The 23,290-nt window shown below is 54.7% G+C and overlaps 3 protein-coding genes across 4 annotated transcripts; 1 reads left to right on the top strand and 2 right to left on the bottom strand.

Moving 5' to 3' along the window:
* Window positions 1–5,179: 5,179 nt before the first annotated feature.
* Gpr62 (G protein-coupled receptor 62) lies at window positions 5,180–7,114 on the top strand. Its single transcript, XM_057768544.1, has one exon. It carries the CDS (start codon window positions 5,420–5,422, stop codon window positions 6,494–6,496), a length of 1,077 nt encoding a protein of 358 aa, XP_057624527.1. The 5' UTR covers window positions 5,180–5,419; the 3' UTR covers window positions 6,497–7,114.
* Window positions 7,115–7,169: 55 nt separating this feature from the next.
* Pcbp4 (poly(rC) binding protein 4) lies at window positions 7,170–10,860 on the bottom strand. Of its 2 annotated transcripts, none has more exons than XM_057766763.1 (12): window positions 10,731–10,860; window positions 10,591–10,614; window positions 10,463–10,495; window positions 10,144–10,260; window positions 9,786–9,917; window positions 9,526–9,654; window positions 9,188–9,262; window positions 8,979–9,023; window positions 8,841–8,904; window positions 8,680–8,732; window positions 8,425–8,594; window positions 7,170–8,036 (listed from the first exon to the last, which is right to left on the bottom strand). In XM_057766763.1, the coding sequence occupies exons 1-12, from the start codon at window positions 10,809–10,811 to the stop codon at window positions 7,748–7,750; spliced, it is 1,212 nt and encodes a 403-aa protein (XP_057622746.1). In that variant the 5' UTR covers window positions 10,812–10,860; the 3' UTR covers window positions 7,170–7,747. The 2 variants fall into 2 exon arrangements, with proteins under 2 accessions (XP_057622746.1, XP_057622747.1); XM_057766764.1 differs by having other exon boundaries at window positions 7,170–7,839.
* A 7,915-nt stretch (window positions 10,861–18,775) lies between these two features.
* On the bottom strand, window positions 18,776–21,295 carry Abhd14b (abhydrolase domain containing 14B). Its single transcript, XM_057766765.1, is given in 5 exon segments — window positions 18,776–18,852; window positions 18,855–18,954; window positions 19,294–19,377; window positions 19,379–19,536; window positions 20,688–21,295. Coding segments are annotated over 5 exon segments (630 nt in total). The 5' UTR covers window positions 20,899–21,295.
* Between the last annotated feature and the right edge of the window lie 1,995 nt (window positions 21,296–23,290).

Genomic DNA, 23,290 nt, shown 5'->3' with positions numbered 1-23,290 from the left:
AGATTACAGACAGTTGTGAGCTGCCATGTGGGTGCTGGGAATCGAACCTGGATCCTCTGGAAGAGCAGCCAGTGCTCTTAAATGCTGGACCATCTCTGCAGCCCCTGAGTTCAACAGTTTTGGGTTCCATATGTTAAGTGACATCTTGTGATCTTTGTCTGTCTGTGTCTGGCTAACTTAACATAATGTCCTGCAAGTTCCCCCATGCTGCTTCAAACCACACACTTCCCTCCGTTTTTGAGGCTGAGTAGTATTCCACTATATGCTCACGCCAGTTTCTTTGCCCGTTCACCTGTCAAGGGACCCTCAAGGTGATTTGTTATCTTAGCTATTGTGAAGTGCTGAAAAAAATCTACCTATTGGTTTCATTCCCTTTGGAATAGTGTGATTGCTGGATCGATCTCACTCTTCCTGCCAGCCCCCCCCCCCCCCCCCCCCCGTGTATCTCAAAAACTGATTCCTAGTACCTCAAATGGTCGTGGCTGTGGGCCCAGAACCTTGCCTCCTAAAGCGATATTTAAAGGAGTACAGACCAAAATGGGTTGGGCCCCACCTCTAACCTGATTCATGCACTCTGCCAACTGAGTTACATCTCCAGGCCACTTGGGGATTTTCTTATACTTTATCTCAGTTTTTGTGGTTGGGGACTGAGAAGGGCCTTGGGCACCTTACAGGAAGTGTTCCAGCACTGAGCTACATTGTAACCTCACAGGCAGCTTTATCAAGCATGAGCCTCAGCTTGTTCAATGAAGCAGTGGCCACAGGCTTCCTCTGTCTCCATGGTGGCCCTCCACATGGCAGCTCCAGCCGAACACCGAGAAGTGTGTGTCATGTGAGCTAATAACAGCCACGCCCATTCCGACCCACTCAAGGCTATCCTTGTAGCTTCTAATAACTAAGCATCCAAAGATGAGCCTTACCACCAACTCAGAAACTGTTTGGAAACCCACCTGATTCTGTCTCCTTAGCTTAAACATTGCCAGGTAAAGCAAGCATTGCTGTGTGTCTGTCTCACCTCTGGACATTAAAATCAAGCTGAGTTTGTGTCAGAGGGGCACAGCCCTTAGTCCTCAAAGATTAACAGCTGTGACCTGGATATCCCCGTCCTAGCCTGGGAGCAAGTCCCAGAAAGCAAGGTCAAGATCCCCCCTGTGAGTTGTATGCTGCTTTCTGTTGTATCTCTTTTAATCAGAAGATGTTCCTCAACCATTTATCCATTCATAACGTTAACTTTTCTGGAGATGGGGGGGGGGCGGTCTTGCTATGTAGCCTAGGCTGCCCTTGAACTCTTGATTCTCCTGCCTCATCCTTCCAAGCGCTGGGGTTACAGGTGTGTGTTATCATACCCAGCTCATTTTCACATTCAGAAGAGTACAGGACAGTTGTTTCATATAATATCTTTTTATTATATTTTATGTGTATGGGTGTCTTGCCTGCATGTGTCTCTGTTCCACTTGTGTGCCTAGTGCCCACAGGACCAGAAGAGGGCACCAGATCCCCTGGTACTGGAGTTACAGATGGTTGTGAGCTGCAGAATTGAAGCTTGGCAACCTGAGTTTGAGCCCCAGAACCCACATAAAGGTGTATGGCCTCCACACGTATGCCACAGCACCCCACCACATCCTCACAATAATAATAAATCAAATGGGAGACCCTCTCATCCCTCTCCTCATTCCCACTCATCTGCTGGAGTGAGCCCACTGCGTTCAGCTGTGGGTTTTCCTCCTTGCACTTCTCTTCAGAGTTACACAGACAGATACACTTGCTACAAAGAATTCTGGTTTTTTAATGCAGGGTCTCACTATGTAGCCACTATGGTCATATGTACATCAGGCTGACCTTGAGCTCACAGAGACCTTCTTGCCTTTGTCTCCAGAGTGCTGGGATTAAAGGTGCACCACACCACACCTGACATCTATTTTTTTTTCATTAGATATAGTGATTTGGTAGGAAGTATGCACCCACCAACCCACCACAGTTCCCACCCGTTCACTGTCCTCTCTAGACTCCTTTTCTCCTTTGCTGTTCTCATGGACCCTGCTGAGCTCTTCCTGAGCTGTGGAGGCCCAAGAGGTTACCCCGCACTGGCACACCTGGCAGGGCAGGGAGCAGAGGAGCGAGCAGTTGGCTTTTCCCACCCTCTGATTGTAAACCTCAAAGATTCAGCTTCACCCCATAGAGGAGGCAAAGGCCACATCCAAGCTCGGCCCAAGAATGGAATGGGATGTCAATGTGGACCGAGCTCTAGGAAGCAGGGAGCAGCGCTCCAGCTGTATGCTCTGAAGCACATGCTCCCCTCTCTGGCCGGGACCAGCACTCCAGCTGTATGCTCTGAAGCACATGCCTCCCTCTCTGGCCCACGTCTCATCTGAGTGATGGAAAATGTGACCTATCAGTTCCATCATGGAATGAGTCACAGTAAGAGGCTGGAGCTGAAGTGATACTGACCTTGTTCTTGTGATGACCTTGGAGGCACTGGTCCAAGCAAGAGGCAGACAAGGCCCAGTAAAAGAGGCTCCAAATAGCCACGTTCGTATATGAAACAGAATATCAGTGAAGGAAATGCCTGCAAGAGCACTAATGCAAGGTAAAAGGATTAATGTGAGCCGAAGCTGGAACGCTCTCTTGTGAGTAGAAACCGGAAGTAAATGACAGAACAAAAATTAGATAGAAGGGGGGGCTGTAGAGATGGCCCAGTGGTTAAGAGCACTGACTGTTCTTCCAGAGGACCCCGGGTTCAATTCCCAGCACCCACATGGCAGCTCACAACTGTAACTCCAGTTTCAGGGGATTTGACACTCTCACACCAATGCACATGAAACCAAATTAAATAATTATGAAAATAAGATCCAGCAGCATATGCCTGAGATCCCAGCACTCAGGGGAAGAAGGCAGTAGGATTAGAAATTTAAGGTCACCAGGTGGTGGTGGCACAAACCTTTAGTCCTAGCATTTAGGACGCAGAGGCAGGCAGCTCTCAGTGAGTTCGAGGTCAGTCAGCCTGGTCTACATAGCGAGTTCCAGGACATCCAGGACTGTTACACAGAGAAACCCTGTTTTGAAAATAAACAAAAAAAATAAAATAAAAATAATTTAAAAAAAACCTTAAGGTCCTCCTTAGCACCTGATGAGTGTGAGGCCAGCCTACACTATATTAGATCCTGCCTCAAAAATAGTAAATACACAAATAAATCACAGTAAAGCAAGAAGCAAGTCATGGGCCGGCAGATCCTGGAGAGCAGTTTGCCAGGTGAGAGGCACACATGCCTGCTGTGCTGGAAGCATGATGGGTAAGGAGAGAGGTGGGAGGTGGGCAGAACACAGCCGGTGGAGGCCACCTCACTGCACAGTGGTGGTGATAGGTAGGCCTTTGAGGGAAAGGAACAGGTTTTGTTTTTTTTTTATGATGCCACCTGATTTATTTTTAAAAGGGTCCATTTTAGCCACTACTAAGAGTGGACTGTAGGGAATGAGTTGGAACAATCCAGCCAGCAAGGCAGGATTACATCAGACAATGGAGACCCTGGGAACTAGATAGAGAGAAAGAACAGAAACTATCAAACAGGAGATGGCGAGGAAGTCATCACCACCCACCATCTGGAGGCTGGAGGGATAACGGGAGGAGACAGTGATGGGTTCATCCAGTCAGGTCATCTTGCAAGAACAAGAGCGCAGAGAAGGATCCATGAAGGAAGCCAAAGGGACAGGGCAAGAAGCTGTCTTCCACAGAGGGCTGTAGAAGCCCAGGCTACGCACCAAAGGGGAAGCACCCTGGCTTCCTCCTACCTCCCACTCTCCAGTCTTCTGCTCATTTAACTTCCATTAGCTGGATACCTCCAGAAGCCTAGGGAGGACAGGGTAGGTAGAGGTAGGCAGAGTGGGGAAGGAGCCTAAGGGCAAATCAGAGGAGCAGCTTGAGGTGCAGAAGCAAAGGCCAGGCCAGTTAGGAGAATGCTGTGGTGCTCTGGGGGGTAGCAGTAGTGGCTGCGGTGCTCTGGGGGCAGCAGTAGTGGCAGGGAGGTACCGTGATAAGATTGAGATGAGCTGTGATGTGCATGGATTCCCATGATCTTGGCGGACTAGACCGTGTATAAGAGTAAGGACAGCTGGAAAGCTGGGAAGCCCTATTGTGAGGCACAATTTGCTAAGATTCTGCAAGGAGCCAGTTAGGGAACAGTCAAGAGTCCTGCTTCTGTTCAGGACAAAGGATGTTTGACATGCCCATTAGTCGAAGTCTGGTTCAAGGAAGGAGGCACTTCATTCAGATACCTAATAGGTTCCCTGTGTCTAGGTAGTTTTTGCCATGGGTGATTGTAACCTGATCATGTGCCCCACTGGAGTTCAGGGCTTTCCTTGAGTCACCTACCAGGCGGGGGTGAGGGTGGGGGGGGGTGGGGGGTGGAGGGAGTGGGGAGAAGAAATGACTCTAACTGGCCATGACTAAAGGTTTCGTGTTTGTTTGTTTTGTTTTTCCGAGACAGGCTTTCTCTGTGTGAACAGCCCAGGCTATCCCAGAACTCACTTTGTAGACCAGGCTGACTTGGAACACAAAGAGATCCGCCTAGGATTAAAGGTGTGCGCACACTGCCTGGCAGGACTGACTTTCATGCGGAGAGTTTATTTACTCAAGCTCCTAGGCTGCGAAGAGGTAGCTTCCTAAAGCACGCGGGGTGGGGGTGGGGGTGCTTTTTAGAAGAGAACTGGCTTGCCAGCAGTGAAAATACTAGACCAACCAAGCATCCGTTTTTTTGCTAAGGCATCCGTTTTTTTGCCAAGGTGAGATGTAAGGAAACTGACTGAGCAGCCACTCCGTGCCGTGCCATGCCCTGAGATTTTTTTTCTCCTTCCCTCAGAATCCCTGGGCTGGGGGGGGGGTCCAAACAAAACTAAAAGTTTTCCTGACTGATTTCTCGAGAAAAGTACTGCCTGACCTAACTATCCCCACGTCTGTCCGTCCTTCCGTCCGTCCATGCACACCCCCCCACACACACACAAAGCAGGAAAGGGTCTGGGGTCAGTAAGCTGTACCCTTGGGCAGTTTCACAGAAGAGCCTCCAGTCTCCAGCTGGCAGCTGCTAGGACCAAGGGGGCTGGCGCCAGGCCCTGCCCCTCCCTTACTAGCTGTGTGTATCTCCAAAGGACAGCATCAGAGTGACAGCCAGTACCATCTCCGCAAAGTCTGAGTTGCTGGAGCTGGGCTAGGGCAGGGGGAGAAAGCCGAGCCAGGCTCAGCCTTGCATCCACCCATAGGGCCTACCAAAACCCAGAAGAAGATCGCAGCCTGGGCGTCGGAGTCACCTCCTGGGCAGCCTACGAGGTGAGGGGCCCTGAGGAGCATGGGACAGGTTATGGGACTCGTGGAGCTGGAGGCTCCATTTCGCTCTCCCCATAGCAACCCCAGAGAAGTCTGAGCGCTCAGATGGCTAACAACACGGGGATAAGCGCCACCGAACTCGTGGGCTCGGTGGGGTTGATCCTGGCGGTTCTCGTAGAGGTGGGGGCCGTGCTGGGCAATGGCACGCTGCTCGTGGTGGTGCTGCGCACTCCCGGGCTGCAAGATGCCTTCTACCTGGCGCACCTGTGCGTTGTGGACCTGCTGGCAGCCGCCTCCATCATGCCTCTGGGCCTACTGGCCGGGCCGCCCGGGCTGGGCAGTGTGCCCTTGGACCCCTCATCATGCCGGGCGGCACGCTTCCTCTCAGCGGCTCTGCTCCCCGCCTGCACACTCGGCGTGGCTGCTCTCGGCCTGGCGCGCTACCGTCTCATAGTGCATCCGCTGCGGCCAGGCGCGCGCCCTGCGCCAGCGCTAGTGCTCACCGCGGTGTGGGCGGCGGCCGCGCTCCTGGGAGCGCTCTCCTTGCTCGGGCCACCTCCCGCGCCACCACCGGCTCCGGCTCGCTGCTCCGTCCTGGCCGGAGGACTCGGGCCCTTCCGGCCGCTCTGGGCGCTGCTGGCCTTCGCGCTGCCTGCCCTGCTGCTGCTGGCCGCCTACGGTAGCATCTTCCTGGTGGCGCGGCGCGCCGCCCTCCAGCCCCCGCGAGGGACCCGGCTCCGCTCCGACTCTCTGGACAGCCGCCTCTCCTTCTTGCCATCCCTCCGGCCACGTTTACCCGGGGGCAAGGCGGCCCTCGCCCCAACCCTGGCCTTGGGCCAGTTTGCAGCCTGCTGGCTGCCTTATGGCTGTGCATGCTTGGCACCCGCGGCGCGCGCTGCAGCAGCCGAGGCGGCTGTCACCTGGGTAGCCTACTCCGCCTTCGCGGCTCACCCCTTCCTCTATGGCTTGCTGCAGCGCCCGGTGCGCTTGGCTCTGGGCCGCCTCACTCGTCGGGCGCTGCCTAGGCCCCCGAAAGTCCGCATGCCGCAGGCCTGGCACCCGCGGACACTCGTTCAGCGCCTCCAGGGGCTTCGCAAGGACCCTGCCCTGGGCCCTTCCGAGGCACCAGAACAGACCCCAGAGTTGTCAGGACAGAACTCAAGTGTGCCAGAAGCCACCTGAGAGATTTCTCCTGGACTGGAGAAGGAAGGTGGAACCAGAGGGCCACATCTCCCCCCTGCACAGGTCGTGGCAGGTACTCTGCCGGGACTGCTGACTGAACCGGGAGAGAGGGTGGTACTTAACTTAGTCTAGTGAGGTTTCTCAGGAACCTGATTCTGAGCCCAATACTACCTGTGTTCCTTTCCTGGAACCTCGGTTTTCCCATGTGTACCCTGTACCATCTCCTAAGGACCCCTCCAGTGTATGCTTTTTAAATTCATGGGTACTCCCTGGCCCAGAGGGGAGAAATGCAGGCGTGGTCACAGGGAGGAGGGTCCTAAGAGCTCACAGCCAAAGGATGAGGGTCCGGGTTACAGCCACAGCAGGAGGAACCAGTGGAGAGACATTCAGAAGATATCCCGGCCATCTGTGCCATGGGCACGTCGGACAGTCGGACTCAAACTCATTACTCAGACGGCTCAGCAAATAGCCCGACTGGTTTGGTGCTGAAGACAGGAGACTGGACACATGACTCCTGAAAGGGTCCTGCAATTTCATCCCAGAACTGACATGTGGAAGGAGCTGTGGATCAACTGGGGCTGCATTCACAGATTGGGGTTCTTCGGGGTTCCAGCTACACCCTCCCCCTGGAAGTTTTGTCACCCCAACAGCAGTATTATTTCATGGCTTTCTGGTCGCTGAGAATATTTATTCAAAAACAGGGATTGAAAAAACTGTACAGAGAATCTGCTGCTGAGACCTGGGCCCCTGCCCCAGGCCACTCCCCCAGCAATAGGCAGAGCCCTCTCTTTGGGTTGCCCCCTGACAAGCCCAGCCAGTCTATTCCAGTCAAAAGGGTATCAGTGGAAGCAGCAGAATCTGCAGGGGATGAAGAGAAGCTTGGCCCCAGCCACCCCTCACTCTCCTCCAGTTCCCACTAGGGCAGCAGGCCAAAGGCCCAAAGGGATGGAGGACATGAGCAGCCTCCCACCTCAGGGCACTAGAGAGGCCCCGGCCATTCCCGGCATCCAAGCATAGGTCTGAAGGGGTGGAGCCCCTGCTCTGGGGCTGCCATAGCTCCTAGAACCCAGGGCCAGAAACTGTCCCCTCTCTGAGGAGGAACTCCAAAGATGGAGCAGGGTAGGGGGTGCATCCATGCGTCTGGCATTACTGGCGCTTGAGACCCCATGGTAGAGTCTCCTTGGGCAGGAAGGACGTGGAGGCAGCCCCTGCTGGCGGTCCTGCCTGCCCCGGCCTGGGCCTCAGCCGGCCTCAGTAGGGAGAGAATTTCTGCCGTTCAGCTTTCTTGCTCCCATTGGCCGCTGCCATCTTGGCAGTGTAGGCCGCCAAGCCCGGCGGTGGCCCTGGGGAAGCAGGTGGTAGAGCCAAGAAGGGCACAGGCTTGAGGCCGATGAAGTTGGAGAGGGAGATGGCATAAGGTGTGCCCAGCAGGCCTGGGGGAGCTGTGGGCAGGGCCGTCAGGGGTGGCGAGAAAGGGGTGGGCAGGTCTGCGGGGGCTGAGCCAGGTGTCCCCCCAGAGGTAGACTTGGCCGTCTCTAGACTGGAGAGAGGGACACAGAGGGGAGATGAAGGAAAGGTGGGGATGAGACAGGGGCCATGAGGTTAGCCAAAAGATGGAGAACAGTGGTACAGGGTGGGTGTGTTTCGGGCAAGAATAGCAAAGGTACAAAGGCAGGGAGGGTAGAAAATACAAGCAGATATAACTTGGGGTAAGAAGAAAACTAGGAAGGACCCAGGAAAAACCAACAGTGGGGAGACAGGACATGAGGGGTGGATACAGGAGTAATAAATGAGGCACATGAATGACTTAGGTAGAATACCACAGGAAAAAGAGAGGGGCTGAGGAGCACCATGGGATTGGTCCAGAGAGACAGGAGGTTATCCCTTCCTTCCCACCCGTGCTCTCCCACTGCCCGCCCCATGCTCACCAGGTAGTGATGAGGTACTGAGCCAGGGCAATGGATACGGGTGAGCCAGTGATGGTCACATGCCGCTCCCCAGCACCCTCTGCTTGGTTCCCAATCTTAATATGTGCCCCTGACATCTGCCGGATCTCGCTGATCTTGCTGCCCTGGCGTCCGATCACACAGCCAATCAGCTAGGGGGAAGGCAGAATTTAACCCTGAGCGAGGTCTAGGCCCCTGGATCCCTTCACCACCCTCCAGCCCCCACCTTCTGCTCACATCATTGGGAACCAGGAACTCCTGCGAGCTGGTCTGTGTGCTGGGATCCAGTCCTGAGGCAGAAGAGAAGGACTGAGCGTGGTTCTTGTTCTCTATGGGTCTCCCACATCCACTGCAGGGATGCCCAGCCCCTCCTGCCTCCTTTAGCCGGAACTGCTTACCTGGCACCACACTGGCTGAGGCAAAGGGAACTGCGTGGCCTGAGAGCTGCTGGAGCTTGGTGACCTGGGCCAGAGAACAGGGTCAGAGGTTAGAGGGGGCAATTCAGGAAGGGGTGTCTCAGGCTGTGGGTCACTCACCTCTGCAGGGGCCACTGCTCCATACTGACCCTGGACAGAGAAACCCTGTGGGGCAAAATGGTCGAAAAGAGAGTTGCTGTGACAGGCCAGATAGTTTGGCCAGATCACTCCCTGTGCCCTCTGCAGATACTCGCCCCCCAATTTTCTAGTCCACTTCCCCCTCCACCTCGATCCCCCTTCTCCAGTAAAGCTCCTGATGCTGCCCTCACCTGGTTGGCAGAGAGCAGGACAGTACCTAGGGAGAGGCTTGGATGATATGGGATAGTGGCTCCTTTGGGCGGGGACTAGAAGACACAAATGGAAAAGCTTTGTCAGATCAGGCCTCCCCAAGAATCCAATGGTCTTAAGGAGTTCCCATAGCTTCCATGAAAATGTATCCCAGAGTGCCTTAAGCTTATAATCAGTCCATGGCTGTAGCTCTGCCTGCCCCCCCCCCCGATGTTACAGCCATAAGGTCTGAATGGTGACAAGCACCTGGAGCCCTCTCCTGCCCTCCCCCTGGCTGCCCACCCCCAGTCCCTATCCCACCCCCGACTCTGGGAAGCACCTCCAGAATAACAGCACATATCTGGCGCACACACAGGATGATGGCATCAGGCACCCCAGACACGGTAACAGCACGCTCTGTGGAATTGGGGAGCAGGTCCCCTGCCACCTGCACCTGGGCTCCCGTAGTCTACAAATAGAAAATAGTACCCACTTCTGTCGACTCTAATAGCCAAGAGAAAGGGCAGCTCCGGAGCTCTAGTTCCCTCTCCCCTTGATGGGAAGAAGACATACACCCATGGGTGATCTCTCTCTGCTCACCTCTCGGATCTCCTTGATTTTGGTGCCTGCCTTCCCAATCAGTGATCCACACTGGCTGGCAGGGATGACAAGGCGCAAGGTCACCGGAGGTCTGGAGACACTGCCGCCATTTGCAGGGGCAGCACAAAGGTCCTGGGGCAGAGAGACAGTGAGTCGGCCACGTATGCCCCTGCTACTCCCCCACCCTCCCTCAAGCACTTTCCTGAAGAAGGATAGGGAGAAACGTCCTTCCCAGACCTCCTCCAAGAGAACACGGCCTTGGACTTGACCTTCCCTCCCCCATAGCCACTATCTGGAGACAGGGTCAAGTTTCTCACAGGCAGCCACCCTCAGACTCCCACCCCAGTTAGGCACAAACCTCATCCAGCTTGAAGGCAATCATGGAGACAGCGTGGAAGACCGCAGCTGTAGAGCCGGTAATGGTAGTAATCCGCTCAGGGCAGGAGCCCTCAGAGATGGTTATCCTGGCACTGCTCTGCAGGTGTGGGACAAGCGCCGGGCAGCAGGCATCCTCCCCACTGTGGTGCCAGGGATCTGTCTGCCTGCCCCAGCCACTAGAAACTGGCATTCTTCTGGCCACTCAGTTATCCCAGGTGCAGTGATTCAGAAGAAAGGATGGCCACCTCCCTTCCCTTCAACATCAGGGGCCCTGGGCTCCTCCCCGACCCCATCTTTACCTGCTCCCGGATTCTCTTTACAGTCTCTCCCTTCTGTGGGAGACAAAAACCAAGATTCCTAAGTGGTCGCCCCTTAACCAGGGCTGAGGCTCAAGTTGAGGGGAACATACAGAGAACTGGACACCTACCTTCCCAATGATGCTGCCCACTTCCTGTAGAGATAACAAGAGTGGACTCAGATGGGTATGAATGCCCCGGGCTCAGGCAGGGAAGCCCACTGAGACCAGACATGTTCTGCCCCAGAGCTCTGCCAGCCCCACCCACTCACCTTCCCATGCATCAACATCCGCAGCGTGAGAGTGATGCTAAGCTCTGGCTCCTCCTCCAGCCCCGCATCTGAACTGCTCATTCTGTCAGGCGGGGCTGGGGCCACAGCGGCGTGGATGTGGCTGTGGCTCAGCTGGCTGTGGACAGGGCAGCAGAAAAGAGAGTCTGAGAGGAGCCCTAGTTACCCAGCCACTGCCACCTGGGGGACCACAGAGCCAGGCCAGCCAAACTCAAAGAGGAGGGAGATGGCCTGGGCCTTGAGTTCTAAATGTCCTTCTGACCATTGTATTTGTGCGCTTCTTCCTGGCTGTGTAATCCTGGTCACTGAAGCCTTCTGGACCTCAGTCATTCAACCCAAAAAACAACTACCGAATCCTCTCCTCTAAATATATAAGAGCTTAAAAAAATGAGACAATCTTATGACAGATACTCAATTTCCCTTCCTCCCAAGTCTTGAAAGATGTCAGGGAATTAGAGCTCACTGGTTGAATGCTTGTCTAGAATATATGTGGTCCTAGGTCTGGGCACCAGAATGGGAGGAGAGGGACTTAATGAAGAGGTCTGGACGGCTATGAGAAACCACAGGACGGCTTCCTCCCTCATTTGAAAGGGAAGATTCCCATAGATTGAGCCTCCACTGTAGAATCAAGGATAAAACCTTACTCTGGGCCAGGCACAGTAGCCCAGGCCTATAAACCCAGATGTATCCAGTCTAAGGCAGGAGGCTCTCATTCAAGGGCAACCTTGGCTATATAGTGAGACCCAGCTTCAAAAAAGGAAAAAGAAGTTTACCCTAAATATGAGGTACTTGCTTCCAGAGGCCAGGGCTGGCTGGCTGGCTTAATGGTGGTGGAGAAGAGGCCAAAGAGGAAGCTGAAGCCTAGCAAAGGTTTGGGATGGGAGGCCCATAAGGCGAATTCCCAATGACTCGGGGCCATAAGAGGAGAAGGTCACTGCAGACCACATGAGGCATGACCCGCTCAACAACGACATGGGGAAAAGGTAGGCTCTCTCTACATCTCTCTCTGATCTCTTTCCTAAGTTCTCAGAATGGCCCCCTGCGCAGAAGGCACGAAGTGTGAAGACTGGCCACATACCCCACCTAGAGCACACTACTGTACCAGAGACATGGCACCGGGGCTCCATTCCCATACACATCAGAGACGATCTGTCTCCTTGGGACTGGGTAATGGATAAGAGAAGGATTTGGTGGGCTGCAGGAATGTCAAGGCCATTAACTGATGGAGCAAGGCCGAGCCTGAGATTAGCTACCAGGATTAGTTTTGCCGCCAACCCTCCCCACCCGACCCCTTTTCATGCCTCAACTTAATCCTGAACCTTAATCCTCCTCAGAAATCCTTCAGCAGCCGCTGTCTCCCACCATGGCCCAGCCTTGATGGTGAGCTCATGGGGACTAGAACTCGAGGAGGACAATGCAACCACCTGGTGCCAATAGAGAATCTGGACCCAGACATCATGAACCATGGGAATTCTTTCTGCCTAGAAGGGTGTTGGGACAAAGGATAAGTGGTCCCCAATGGGAATACTTTGTCAGCCCTCTGTCCTATCCGGACATGAGGGTCCAGGTTTCAGAGCTCTGCCCGAAGCCTTCCTCCGAATGTCTTGTGGCAGCCAGAGTTTGGGTATGGAGTGGCTAGGGAGTTCCCAACCTCGCTTTCTCTTGGATACCCGAGTGAGCCACTGTACCAAACTAGTCTCCTTTCCTCCTTGGATGGAGACAGTCAGGATGGCAGCATTGTCCTCACGTTTTTTCTCAGGTGCCCACTTCTTCCATTTGAGTTCAGCCATAGAACTCGCCACAGGGTGGAGACCAGCAATAGATTCGGGGCCTGTGTTCTTTGGGCATCCTGGCCAGCCATGCGCTGGCTGCCCTTGCTAGACATTCCCCTGGCTGCCTGCACTTCCCCCATCAAAGCGCCTGTGATGACGTGCATAGTTTCTGTCTCCCTGGACAGCCAAGCCTGGGAGCCCCTTAGAACAGGAGCCAAAGCTGCCACCTTCTCCTTGTGTCCCCAGGGCTCAGTTCAGAGCCAGGCTGGAGAGGGTGCTCAGACATATCAGGGACAGAAGTAAATGAATTTGTGCCACAGGAGGGTCTGTAACCTGCCCAAGGTCACAGAAAGAAGGGGTGTAGTGGGAAGAATGGGGCCAACAAGCTCCTGTAGGACTGGACCAGGCTCCATTTGGGGCCCATTTATAGCTGTTCAGGTCTTGGTCTTTTAGTCCTTTTCTAAAGTGGGATCTAGATTGCGGTGGCCTGGGGAGCCTCTGCCTGGCCAGTGGACAGTCATTCTGTTCGGAAAACACTGATGGCTTATCTGGGGCCATAGGATCTTAAGCTCCAGAATTCCGTGGACCCTTAATTGGGTGACAAACTGTGGGAGATCTGAAAGCAGTCTTCCTAGCACTTTTGTGACCCCAGGAAAAAATGGACTGTGGGCGAAACTGTTAGTCTTGCTAGGAAGATGCCTAGGTCTGCAGCAGAGACCCACTGCCCCAAATTCAATAGGTGACCTTGGCCTTCCCTGGCCTGGATCTGGATTTACCCACCTGCACTGTTTGGGGAGTCAGGGTAAGGGAGAGTTAGTTGCTGGTATCTCCGTGTTCCGAGAGACCCTTGAGTTTTTCCTATCTTTTGGAAAGAAGGAGGCTCCTGACCCTCCTCCAGGCCCTTCTCCCAGTCCTAAGCATAAGTAGCCCCACTGGGCATTCATTACCAGATGCCCTGTTTGCACTGGGGTTTTAAGGAATATCTTGCCGCTTCAGTCTGGTGGGGCCCCAGGTCTCTGCTAGGCCACCCACGTGGCAGCCACACATCATGCCACACTGACCTCCAGCTCACCTCTGAGGGTGCCCAGCCCCCTCTGGTCAGCAGAGCTCCCTGGCAGAACATCCCACTCTCAGACCAATCCTCTGACCTCGGTTCTTCCTTCTTTTGCTTCCCAGGCCCCCTCCCCAGTCCAAGTGCCTACTCCTTCTGAACCTGGCTTCCTGCCACTCCGGCTGGAGGGGCTGGGGGGGGGTGACAGCTGTGTAAGCGAAGGCTGCCCCCTTCCTGCCCCTCCCCCCAGCTGTCTCTCTCCTATGACAGCTGTCCAATCAAAGGGCCGGGGGGCTTAGCCCCCCCCCACATGCAGGGATCAAGTGTCCTCCCTGGCTTTGTTCTAGTGCAAGAACAATCCAGGGGAGGGGAGGGCTCTGGGGCCAGTTGAACCAAGCAGGCTGTCCCGCCCCTCGGGGGATTCCCTCTGTTCAGTGTGTCTGGACCACTAGAGACTGTGGACCTACCTGGGCTGCAGAAGGTTGGGGGAATCCAGTCTCTAACTTCACCTCATATCTCATGCCCACCTTAGCACTCCTAAGTAGCCTCCATCAACCCTTAATCCGAAAACAGTCAGGCCGGCCACACCCGATGAAGCTGGGGAATGGTTAAGCATTGGGCATGGCAGGGTGTGGCAGAAGGGTGGCCACTAGGCCTCGGTGAGGGGGTTGGCGGCCTTGAGACCTCCTGGCTCTCTTGTTCATCCCATACTCTGGACATGCTCACCCTTGCTAGTTAGCCTGATCTCCACAAAACTGCCCAGCATCCTCAGACCCATGCACCCATCTCAATCTTTCAACCTCCCAGGATGGCCAATCATCCATAGTTAGGAGGAAGGAGACGGGGGGGGGGGGGGGGGGGGGCGCGGACACGGAAACTAGGGGAGCAGTTGTAGACTCTGGTTTCTTGATTCAAGTCTGTCTGGTACAGTGCCAGGGAAGAGGAACATAGAAGATGATAAACTGGTGGGTGCCAGGAATGCTATACCCCCTAGAGTCGTCCAAGACATGGCAGAGGGAAACCAAGGCAGGCTCAGGCCCTGCTCAGTGCTACTGTCTATCCAAGTTGAAAAAGCTCTCCAATCGCCATTCTCCATGCCGAAGACTATGCTCACTCTGCTGTTTACCAACCATCCATGGATCCCCAGGACCCAAGGAATAAAACCTGACCTCTATGCACCAGCAACGGAGGCCTCCAAGGTCCAGTCCCTACCAGCTTCTCCTGTCGCATCTCTGCCTCATCCCAGGCCACAAAATAGGCCTAGAAACTCAGACAGAGTCTTTGCCTGGCTGACACTTCCAGCTTGAAATACTTATCCCCTTCACTCTCTGGCAAGAGTCTTCTCAAATGCCTCTTCCTCCATGGAGCCTTCCAATCTTTCAATTCGAATGAAATTTCTCTGGCCTCTGTGCTTCCCAAAGACACAGCTACAAGTCAGAAGAGGCCCGGTGGGCATTTCTGAGTCTATCTTTCTGCTACAGAAGAGTAGGAAATCTGAAACAGGACCTGGCCCCAGGGAAGCGGGGACTTAGGGTTCACAGGCCCTGGAACACTGGAGATCATCACACCTCAGAGTGTTGGGGCTGTAAGCACATGGCAGAATCAGGACATGCCTGATCAGAATTCCAAGTTCCGACCCAGCATCCCAGCCTGTTCCTGCTGATCTCCCAGGCCTAGGGGCTCGCTCGGCATGTTGCTGAAGTGAGGAATTTGAGAGTTCTGAGAGACCAGAACAGGTCCCCCAGCAAGCAGAGGAGTGGGTAGAAATGCCGTGGTGTGAGATGGGTCTCACAGCATTGAGGTGGGTTCAACCAATCACAACTATAAAAGCCTCACCAATCAGGAGGCGAACCTGAGGCCTAGGGAGGAAGGGAGTTGTTTAGAAGGCTGCATAGGATGTGACAGGCAGGCCAGGAGAACCCATGGGTCCACCTGGACAGCCCAGAGACCTTTCCATCAAGAGCTAAGTAGAGGTGATAGAGGCTGGAGAACAGGGATGAGAGTAGGAGGGTGGACAGAGCCTGTCTGGGGCCATAGGGTGGGGCAGGCCAGCCTCTCTGCGGCCTGGGCCTGCCAGGGTGTGTGGGCCGCCCGCTCCCAGCCCCCCACCCTGAGCATGCAAAGAGAACAATCCCCTTGTGTTTGGGCAGCCTGAGCCTGCATGCTGATGAAGGCTAGGGGGTGGGGGCTGGGATGGGGTGCTTTGAAAGTTGAGGGGGTTCCAGGACCTAGAGGGATAATATCCTCAAATGAAGAAACAATAGACCCCCCAGGTGCTGGCTCTGAGGCCACCAGGGTGACCCCCCTGAACAGCCTGAGTCAGAGACCAACTCCTGACCAATGCCTGGGGTCTGAGAGCTCTTTACAAGGGGAAGAAGGGTCTCTGGGGACACATGCCTTGTTGGTCCAGAAAAAAGGTAACCATCCTGGGCTTAGTGGGGACCCACAGCCACACATCCTGAGAGAAGCGGTGTGAGTGGACCATGGTACATCCCCTTGAAGACCATTCCCTTGGGTGCCAGGATGGGGCGGGGCCCTGGGTGCTACAGGTCTCAAGATGGCGGGCCTGGTTTAGGAGAGTGAGGAGGTGGGCACCTCCCTCTCCTGGCCAGGCATGCATGAGGGCCAGGTTGAACGAAGTAGCAGAGCCCCTTCACCTCCGCCCCATCACAGTACCCAGGCCAAGAGCTGGAGATGAAGAGCCACAGGGAATGAGGGACCACTTTGTGCTCTCCATCCCGCCGCCCCCCCCCACGGCTTGGATTCTGGCTCCTCCAAGGACTGCAGAGAATGGGAAGGGGTGTGTGTGAGCCAGGAGCTGCAGAGAATGGCAGATGAGAAGAGAGATGAAGTAGAACCCGAACCTGGGCCATGAGGTCCAGAACGAAGAGCAAGCTCAAAGGACAGAAACAGCGAATAGGATGGGAGCCTCAAACCTGGTACCTAAGGTCCAAGAAATCCCTCCCTGAAGTGGGGTGTTCCCCTGGAAAACCAACGCCCCCCACCTGTGCAGGCCTCAGCCGAACTGGACAGGGACCGTGCTCCTCACAGTTCCCCCAGGATCGCGGTCGGTGCACACAGGAGCGGATCCCCCTCCCCAGCGAACCCCCAAACTTCATGGCCCGCGGTGCCCCGCCCGGCCCTCGCCTTACCTCGCTGGGGTTGTTCTGCGGCGGCGGCAGCGGCGGCGCGGCGGCTGGGCCGCTCAGTCCCACATTGTCCCCGGGAAAGGCGGCCGCTCACAACTGCGAGTGACATCAGCTGCGAACAATGAGGGGTTTGACAGGCGCGGAGCCCGGCCGGCCCGGAGCCCGGCTCCGCGCCCCCCCACCCCCACCCCCCGGCCCGCCTGGCCCGGCCCCGCCCCGCCCCCTCCCGGATCCGATTACAGCGCGGCGGGCCCGCCCCAGCAGCCCCAGTGCCGCAGCCGCCCGCCCCGCCCCGCCCCGCCCCGCTCCGCGCGGTCCAGCGTCCCGAGCGGCCGCTGCTTCCGGGAGGGAGCCGTGGACCCTTCCCCTGCGGCTCACCAGGACCTCAGGATCCTCCCAGTGTGGCTCTCACTGGGCCCGTCCTTCCCGCCCGGCGCTCTTGCCCAGCTCGCCGCAGCCTTCATCTCAGCCCGGGCCGCGCCTCCCGGCTTCTGTCCCACGGCCCTCCGCCCTGCCCGGGCTCTCGCTTCTTCGCCATCCTTCACTCTGGGGTCCAGCCCAACAAGACGGGCCACCTACAGTTTCCTCACTGCCCGGCCCTAGTCCGCCCAGGACAGGTTACCCGACTGGAGGAGGGGCCTGAGAGAGCGGTGTGGCCCTTAGCACCCTGTCCCGTGATCCCCCAAGTCTACTGCCAAATTCCTTTTGGAGCTAGGGTTGTAAGGGACAGAGCGCCATTAAATCCTTTACTAGGAAAGGCATAGGAGTGTGTGTGTGTGTGTGTGTGTGTGTGTGTGTGTGTGTGTGGCGGGGGGGGGTACTGAGCTCGCCCCTCCCCCATCTCAGAGCAGATATTCTCCCCCTTTCGGTAATCGGCTCATGCGGGCCCCACTGACCTCCACCTCCCCGCCTAAACTGAATCTCTTGGCACCTGGGTGTGTGTGGGTGGGGAGGGGAATCCAATCTCCCTTTCCCTCCATCTGGCCTAGTGGACAAAGGGCAGGGGGACCATCTGGTCCCGCCAGAGTGGGGGAGGAGCCCGCAGTGGCAGTCCCTAGGGGAAGGGGGAGGAGCGGCCCGGGCTGAGACAGAGACAGCAAAAGCATGTGAGGTCTAATAGCATCACTTTATTTCAGGGACCTACACAGTCGGGCTCCCCACCCCACCCCCAAACCTCATAGCAGGAAACAGGCTGGCTAAGAAGAATCAGGCTTGATGACCTGGGAAGCTGTGCAACCCCCAAAAGGAAGGGGAAAAGTAAAACGGGTATATTTGAAAGGCAGAAGAGTGCACCTCCTCTTCTGAGGAAGGAAGCAATTCTGGCCTGGGACCAGTTGCAACGGTGTAGGTGAGAGAAATCTAGGGCTGGCTTCATCTTTAATCTGGCAACCGGATCTTTTACAAAGACTGGCTTGGAAAGAGGTTCTCCCACCTTCCTTCACAGGGAATTGCACATGTACCTGTGCAGGCCTGTGATGCAAGGCTGCTCAAGACAATGGTGGTGGTGGCGCACACCTTTAATCCCAGCACTTGGGAGGCAGAGGCAGGCGGATCTCGCTGTGAGTTCGAGGCCAACCTGGTCTACAAGAGCTAGTTCCAGGACAGCTAAGGCTACACTACACAATGAAACCCTGTCTGGAAAAACTTAAAAAAAAAAAAAAAAAAAAAGGAATCAGTCCTGTTTGGGTGTGGGATGAATCTAAACAAGCATTCATACATGTCTGTTATCTATGGCCTAAGAGGGGTAGGGAAATTAAGGGAATGTCTGGCCTGCAGCTGAAGAAGGAGGTAGAAGGAACGTAAGCTAAGCGGTGAGAGCCAAGCAAGGAGAAGCTCATGGATTACCCACAATCAGGTTTCTCCCCTAAATCCGAGGCTTTTCCCACTTGATTTACCTCCTTGATCCGATCTGCAGCTGCAAGAGAAAAGCAGAAGTGACAGGAGCCCAGACAGATGTACAGACAGAATAGACAGACCTGTGGCAGGTGAGACCGGGAGAAGCCAGCGAGAGATCCCAGAGCGGCCAGGCTGTCACCCCATCAGCAGGACTGAGTCTCATGCTAGTCCCTGCAGGAAATCCAGCAGCCCTGTGTGCCACTCCTCAGGCTTGTCCAGGTAACAGGGATGCCCCGCCCCTCCATGACCAGCACTCTGTGGTTGGGCAGCTGCTTCAGGTGTTGAAAGCTGGAGGAACCCATGGGGTCCTGGTCTCCATATACAATCAGAGCTGGAGTCTGAGCGGAAGGAAAGGAAGAAAGAATTAAGGAGCTCGCCACACCAGCCCCAGCCTTTAAAGGTCAGCTTCAGTCCTTATCACCACTTTAGTCTCTTCCTGCCCACCTGGAGACAAGCTGGTCTAGTGGGTGGGGATATTTGTACTTTCCCCACCACACAATTTTATACAGGGTTTGGCATAATAATCTATCAAGTCAAACAAAAGGAGTTAGGTGGTCAGATCTCCCCAGAAACTACCCCGGTGGTTACCCAGCCTCCAGCTGAGGAAGGCCCAGGGATGGTCCCCCACCTTGTTCCTAACATACCATCTCAGCTTTAAACACACACACACAAGATACCTTAACACTGGCATAGTCAGCAGGGCTGATTTTGTCTGTGCAGATGGGAGCCACTGGGACATAACCCCGGAGCTGGGACCCAGGGGGCCACGAGGAAGGGCAGTGCATACATTCCACTTAAGGATGGACTGATCACAACTGGGGGTCCCAGCTCCAAGGCATCCACCACGGCTGCTAGGAAGCTGCCAGGGGCCAATTCCCCGACAGGGGCAGGGGCTGCTGCTTCCTTGGAATGGCCAAGACCTGCAGGGATTCGGGTGTAGGAGAGACAAGGGCAATGAATGAGAAGGATCCCCTCTTCCAGCATGTGCTCCTAGGTCGATCTCTGTGTGCCCAGGTTCGTGTAACACCAGTGGGCTGCATCCATTCACACCCACAGCCCAGTGTTTGATATTTGCAGCAAGAACGGGACATTTCTTTCCATGTTTGCATTCATACTAACAGTGTCCTGGAAAGAGTCAAGCTCTGGAGTCTATCAGGGCTAGCTCTGTGTCCCAGGTCTCCATTTACTATAAAGATGACCATAGGTCAGGCCTCTCAGCCCTCCTCAGCTGCCAGTTTCCCCTCTCTGTTGAAAAGGGATGAGGAACGTCCCTGCCATTTAAACTTGTGAAAATTAACTGTTTGGAAGGCACCTAGCCCTCCTGGAGGATTGAACCTGAGATGAATGCTTCTACACTGGGACCTGTCAGTCAGTCCCCACCTTTAACAACATTAGCTGTAGACCTTTAGCCTGAAGCTCAGCCCAGCCCTCTGTTGGAAGCAAGCCTGGCCAGACTGGAGATCTGCCCTTGAAACCTGAAACCATATCAGTCAATAGCCCCAGCCGGTGAGGGGATTAGATCCTGCAGATAGCTATGCCTCCAATTCCTCACTAGACATTAAGATGGGCGGGGCCTGGTGATCCAGGTTGTGACAGCCAATCTGGAAGCTATTCCTGCCTTTTGCAGTGCCCAAGGACTCTGCTTGCATGTAAGTGACCAGGTCCTTAGCCATCCATCAGGCCCTGCCTCGCTTCCCAAGGCTCTGGAGGATTTACTGACAGTGCTTCCAGCAGCCTGTGCACCCGTTACTAGCCCTCAAGTACTAGCCGATACATTCACACCGAGAACCTCATCCTGTGCTCACTAGGGATAGTCACCAGCAGGAGTGTGGTACCTTTCACTACAGATGAGGGAAGTGAAGCCCAGAAACATTGAGACACAGGTTCGGTAACAGTGAGAAGCAACTGGGCAGTGTATGGACCCTACTAAAGCAAGACTAGACAAAGGTTCAAAGGTCCATGCGTTGTGTGCCTAACTGTCAAGTTCAGGGCCCTACCTAGCTAAATCCTTCCATTTCTCCGTCCTTAAGTTTTCCCCAACCCTGGCCCAGGAGCCCACCCCCAGAAGTACCTGGTAGGTCAATGGCCACAGCCCTGTAGCCAGCCTCAGCCAGCCTACGCAGAGTACCCAGGTTCTGCCAGGTCTCAGAGGAGAAACGGATACCATGCAACAGCAGCACAGAGAAGCGAGCAGCCTGTCCACTGCCAGGCCGAGCCTCTCTGAAGAAGAGGCCCTGGCCTTGCACCTGGATGGTGCCCTCATGCTGGTCCACACTGGCCATGCTCGATGGTGATGTGCCTGCAGTTCAAAGCCAGGCTGATGAGCAGTGGAGACAGCAGGGAGCAGTTAGGTGACCACCAGGTCTCTAGGAGCTGGATTAAGATCAGGAAAAGCAGTTACTATTTCTGCCTCTCCCACTCTGTTATGTGATATTGGGCTTCAACTGACTGAACAATGGCAGAATTAGGAATGTCACTTAAGAATTTAAGACAAGCTGTCAGACAATGGTGGTGCATGCCTTTAATCCCAGCACCTGGGAAACAGAGGCAGCGAATCTCTAGGAGTTCCAGGACAGGTAGGGCTACACAGTGAAACCCTGTCTCAACCCCCACCCCAATAATAAATAAATAGATAAATAAATATTAAGAAAAACTAGTCAGAAGCCGGGCGTTGGTGGCGCACGCCTTTAATCCCAGCACTCGGGAGGCAGAGGCAGGCGGATCTCTGTGAGTTCGAGGCCAGCCTGGTCTACAAAAGGAGTTCCAGGACAGGCTCCAGAGCTACAGAGAAACCCTGTCTCGAAAAAACCAAAAAAAAAAAAAAAAAAAAAAAAAAACTAGTCAGGTGGTGGTGACACGTGCCTTTAACCCCAGCATTCGGGAGGCAGAGGCAAGTGGATCTCTGTGAGTTCGAGGTCAGCAGAGCTAGCTCCAAGACAGCTAGGGCTGTTACACAGAGAAGCCCTGTCTCGAAAAACAAAAACAAACAAACAAAAAAACCTATATGAGCTGGGTAGTGATGGCCCAAGCCTTTAGTCCCAGCACTCAGGAGCAGAGGAAGGCAAATCTCAAAGCCACCCTGGTCTATAGTGAGTTCCAGGATAGACAGGGCTACACAGAGAAACCATGTCTCAGGGGAAAAAGAGAAAGAAAGAAAGGAAAGAAGAAAAGAAGGAAGGAAGAAAGCCTTGTGTGGTGACACATGCCTTTAATCCCAGTAATTGGGAGGCAGAAAGGTGATTGGATCTCTGTGACTTCTAGGCCAGCCTGATCTACAAAGCGAATTCCAGGACAGGCAGTGCTGTTATACAAAAGAAACCCTGTTCTGAAAAACCAAAAGAAAAAAAAGAAAAAGAAAAGCTATGCATCTGGGTGGGTCGCACCAGCAGTTGAGATATCTGCTGATAGGAAAAACTGGTATTTCGTATTGTATTGGAATATGTATGGAACTATTCAATACTAGTTCATAGACAGTGGAGAGGATTAAATGAAGCTATGCATTAAAAAAAAAAACTTTGATACATGCCTGGCACATAGTAAGTGCTCAATCGAGGTTAAATACTATCTTGATCAGCACCATCTAGCCTAGCACTATCATAGAGTGGGTGAGCTGGCAATAAATACAGGTAGGAGTGAGACCAAGTTTGTTTGGGATGAAGGCCCATTTTCCAGAGACAGAAACACATGCACCAGTCGGCAAAGACTTTGGAAGTTTCTGACTGCCAGGGACGCGGGGTTCTCAGCGCGCTGGCCGCAGGAGCCCAACCGGTTGACGCTGCGGTCACCCGCGGTCTGTCTGTCCACAGCACCCCGCAATTCCGGATCCCTGGGTCTGTCTGAAGGAAGCACGGGAAGGAGGGGCAGCCCAGAGAGAGGTGACCTGGAGAGCCGAGATGAGAAGACTTGGGGCAGGTGGGTTCTGAGTGAAGACGCGACGCAAAGAAAGAGTCGAGAGTGCAGAGTGGTACCTGGAAATCTGCGTGGTCTTCGGCAGGAGAATGGCGAGTGCTGTTGGCTGGTGGGGAGAGAAGTAGGAGAGAGGCCGAGCAGGAGGTGGAGACAGACCTGAGGGTTCCGGGCGCCCTCTTTCGGTCACAAACTACCACTAGATTTGTCCGCACCTTAACCCTTCGTTCTTCTCCCACCTAACCTGTTTCCCTGCCCCAACCCCATGTCCCCCAAGAGCCAGGCTGAAGGTCTTGAAATTCTTAGCTATCTGCCCCACACGGAAGTGGCCTGCCATGAGGGGGAAAGCTATTTCTGGTATCCCTACTGTCCGCCCCCCTAAACCGCCCTCACCCCGAGTCAGGACAATCCAGGACGAGCTGTGCACCTGTCATGAAGCTGACATCCTACATATCAGCGTGTAAGGCTCTGCCAAAGTTCAGCCAGGTGGCATGGAGTCTTTTCCGAGCCTGTAGAATGATTAATGCTATTCTGGTTAATGTCGGCCTTGGCAAAGCATCAACAAATAGTGAACCTTTTGCACCCTTCATGGCGTCCCTGCCCCGAGGCCTGGTTGTAACACAGAAGCCTGAACCTGGGGCAGACCAGATGTTGATCACAGGTTGCCAACCAATAGTTGGTGTCCTGAGCAGACCGGGACCTCAGAGGCCCCACTAAAGCTCTGATCCGGCAGAGGAATGGGGCGAGTAAAGAAAGTGTTTAGGCGGA

The sequence above is a fragment of the Chionomys nivalis genome, chromosome 4, assembly GCF_950005125.1.
Source record: "Chionomys nivalis chromosome 4, mChiNiv1.1, whole genome shotgun sequence".
In the NCBI taxonomy this organism is placed as follows: domain Eukaryota; kingdom Metazoa; phylum Chordata; class Mammalia; order Rodentia; family Cricetidae; genus Chionomys; species Chionomys nivalis.
This window is presented reverse-complemented; position numbering and strand designations above follow the sequence as displayed.

Bases quoted from the DNA above. Each gene is read 5' to 3' on its own strand.
- Gpr62 (XM_057768544.1), top strand. From the start codon at position 5,420: ATGGCTAACAACACGGGGATAAGCGCCACCGAACTCGTGGGCTCGGTG.
- Pcbp4 (XM_057766763.1), bottom strand. From the start codon at position 10,811: ATGAGCAGTTCAGATGCGGGGCTGGAGGAGGAGCCAGAGCTTAGCATC. The intron at 9,918-10,143 runs GTTTGTGCCTAA...TCTCTGCCCCAG, and splicing joins TTGCCTTCAAGCTGGATGAG to GACCTTTGTGCTGCCCCTGC. The intron at 8,595-8,679 runs GTGAGCAGAAGG...CCTTCCCCCTAG, and splicing joins AGTTCCTGGTTCCCAATGAT to CTGATTGGCTGTGTGATCGG.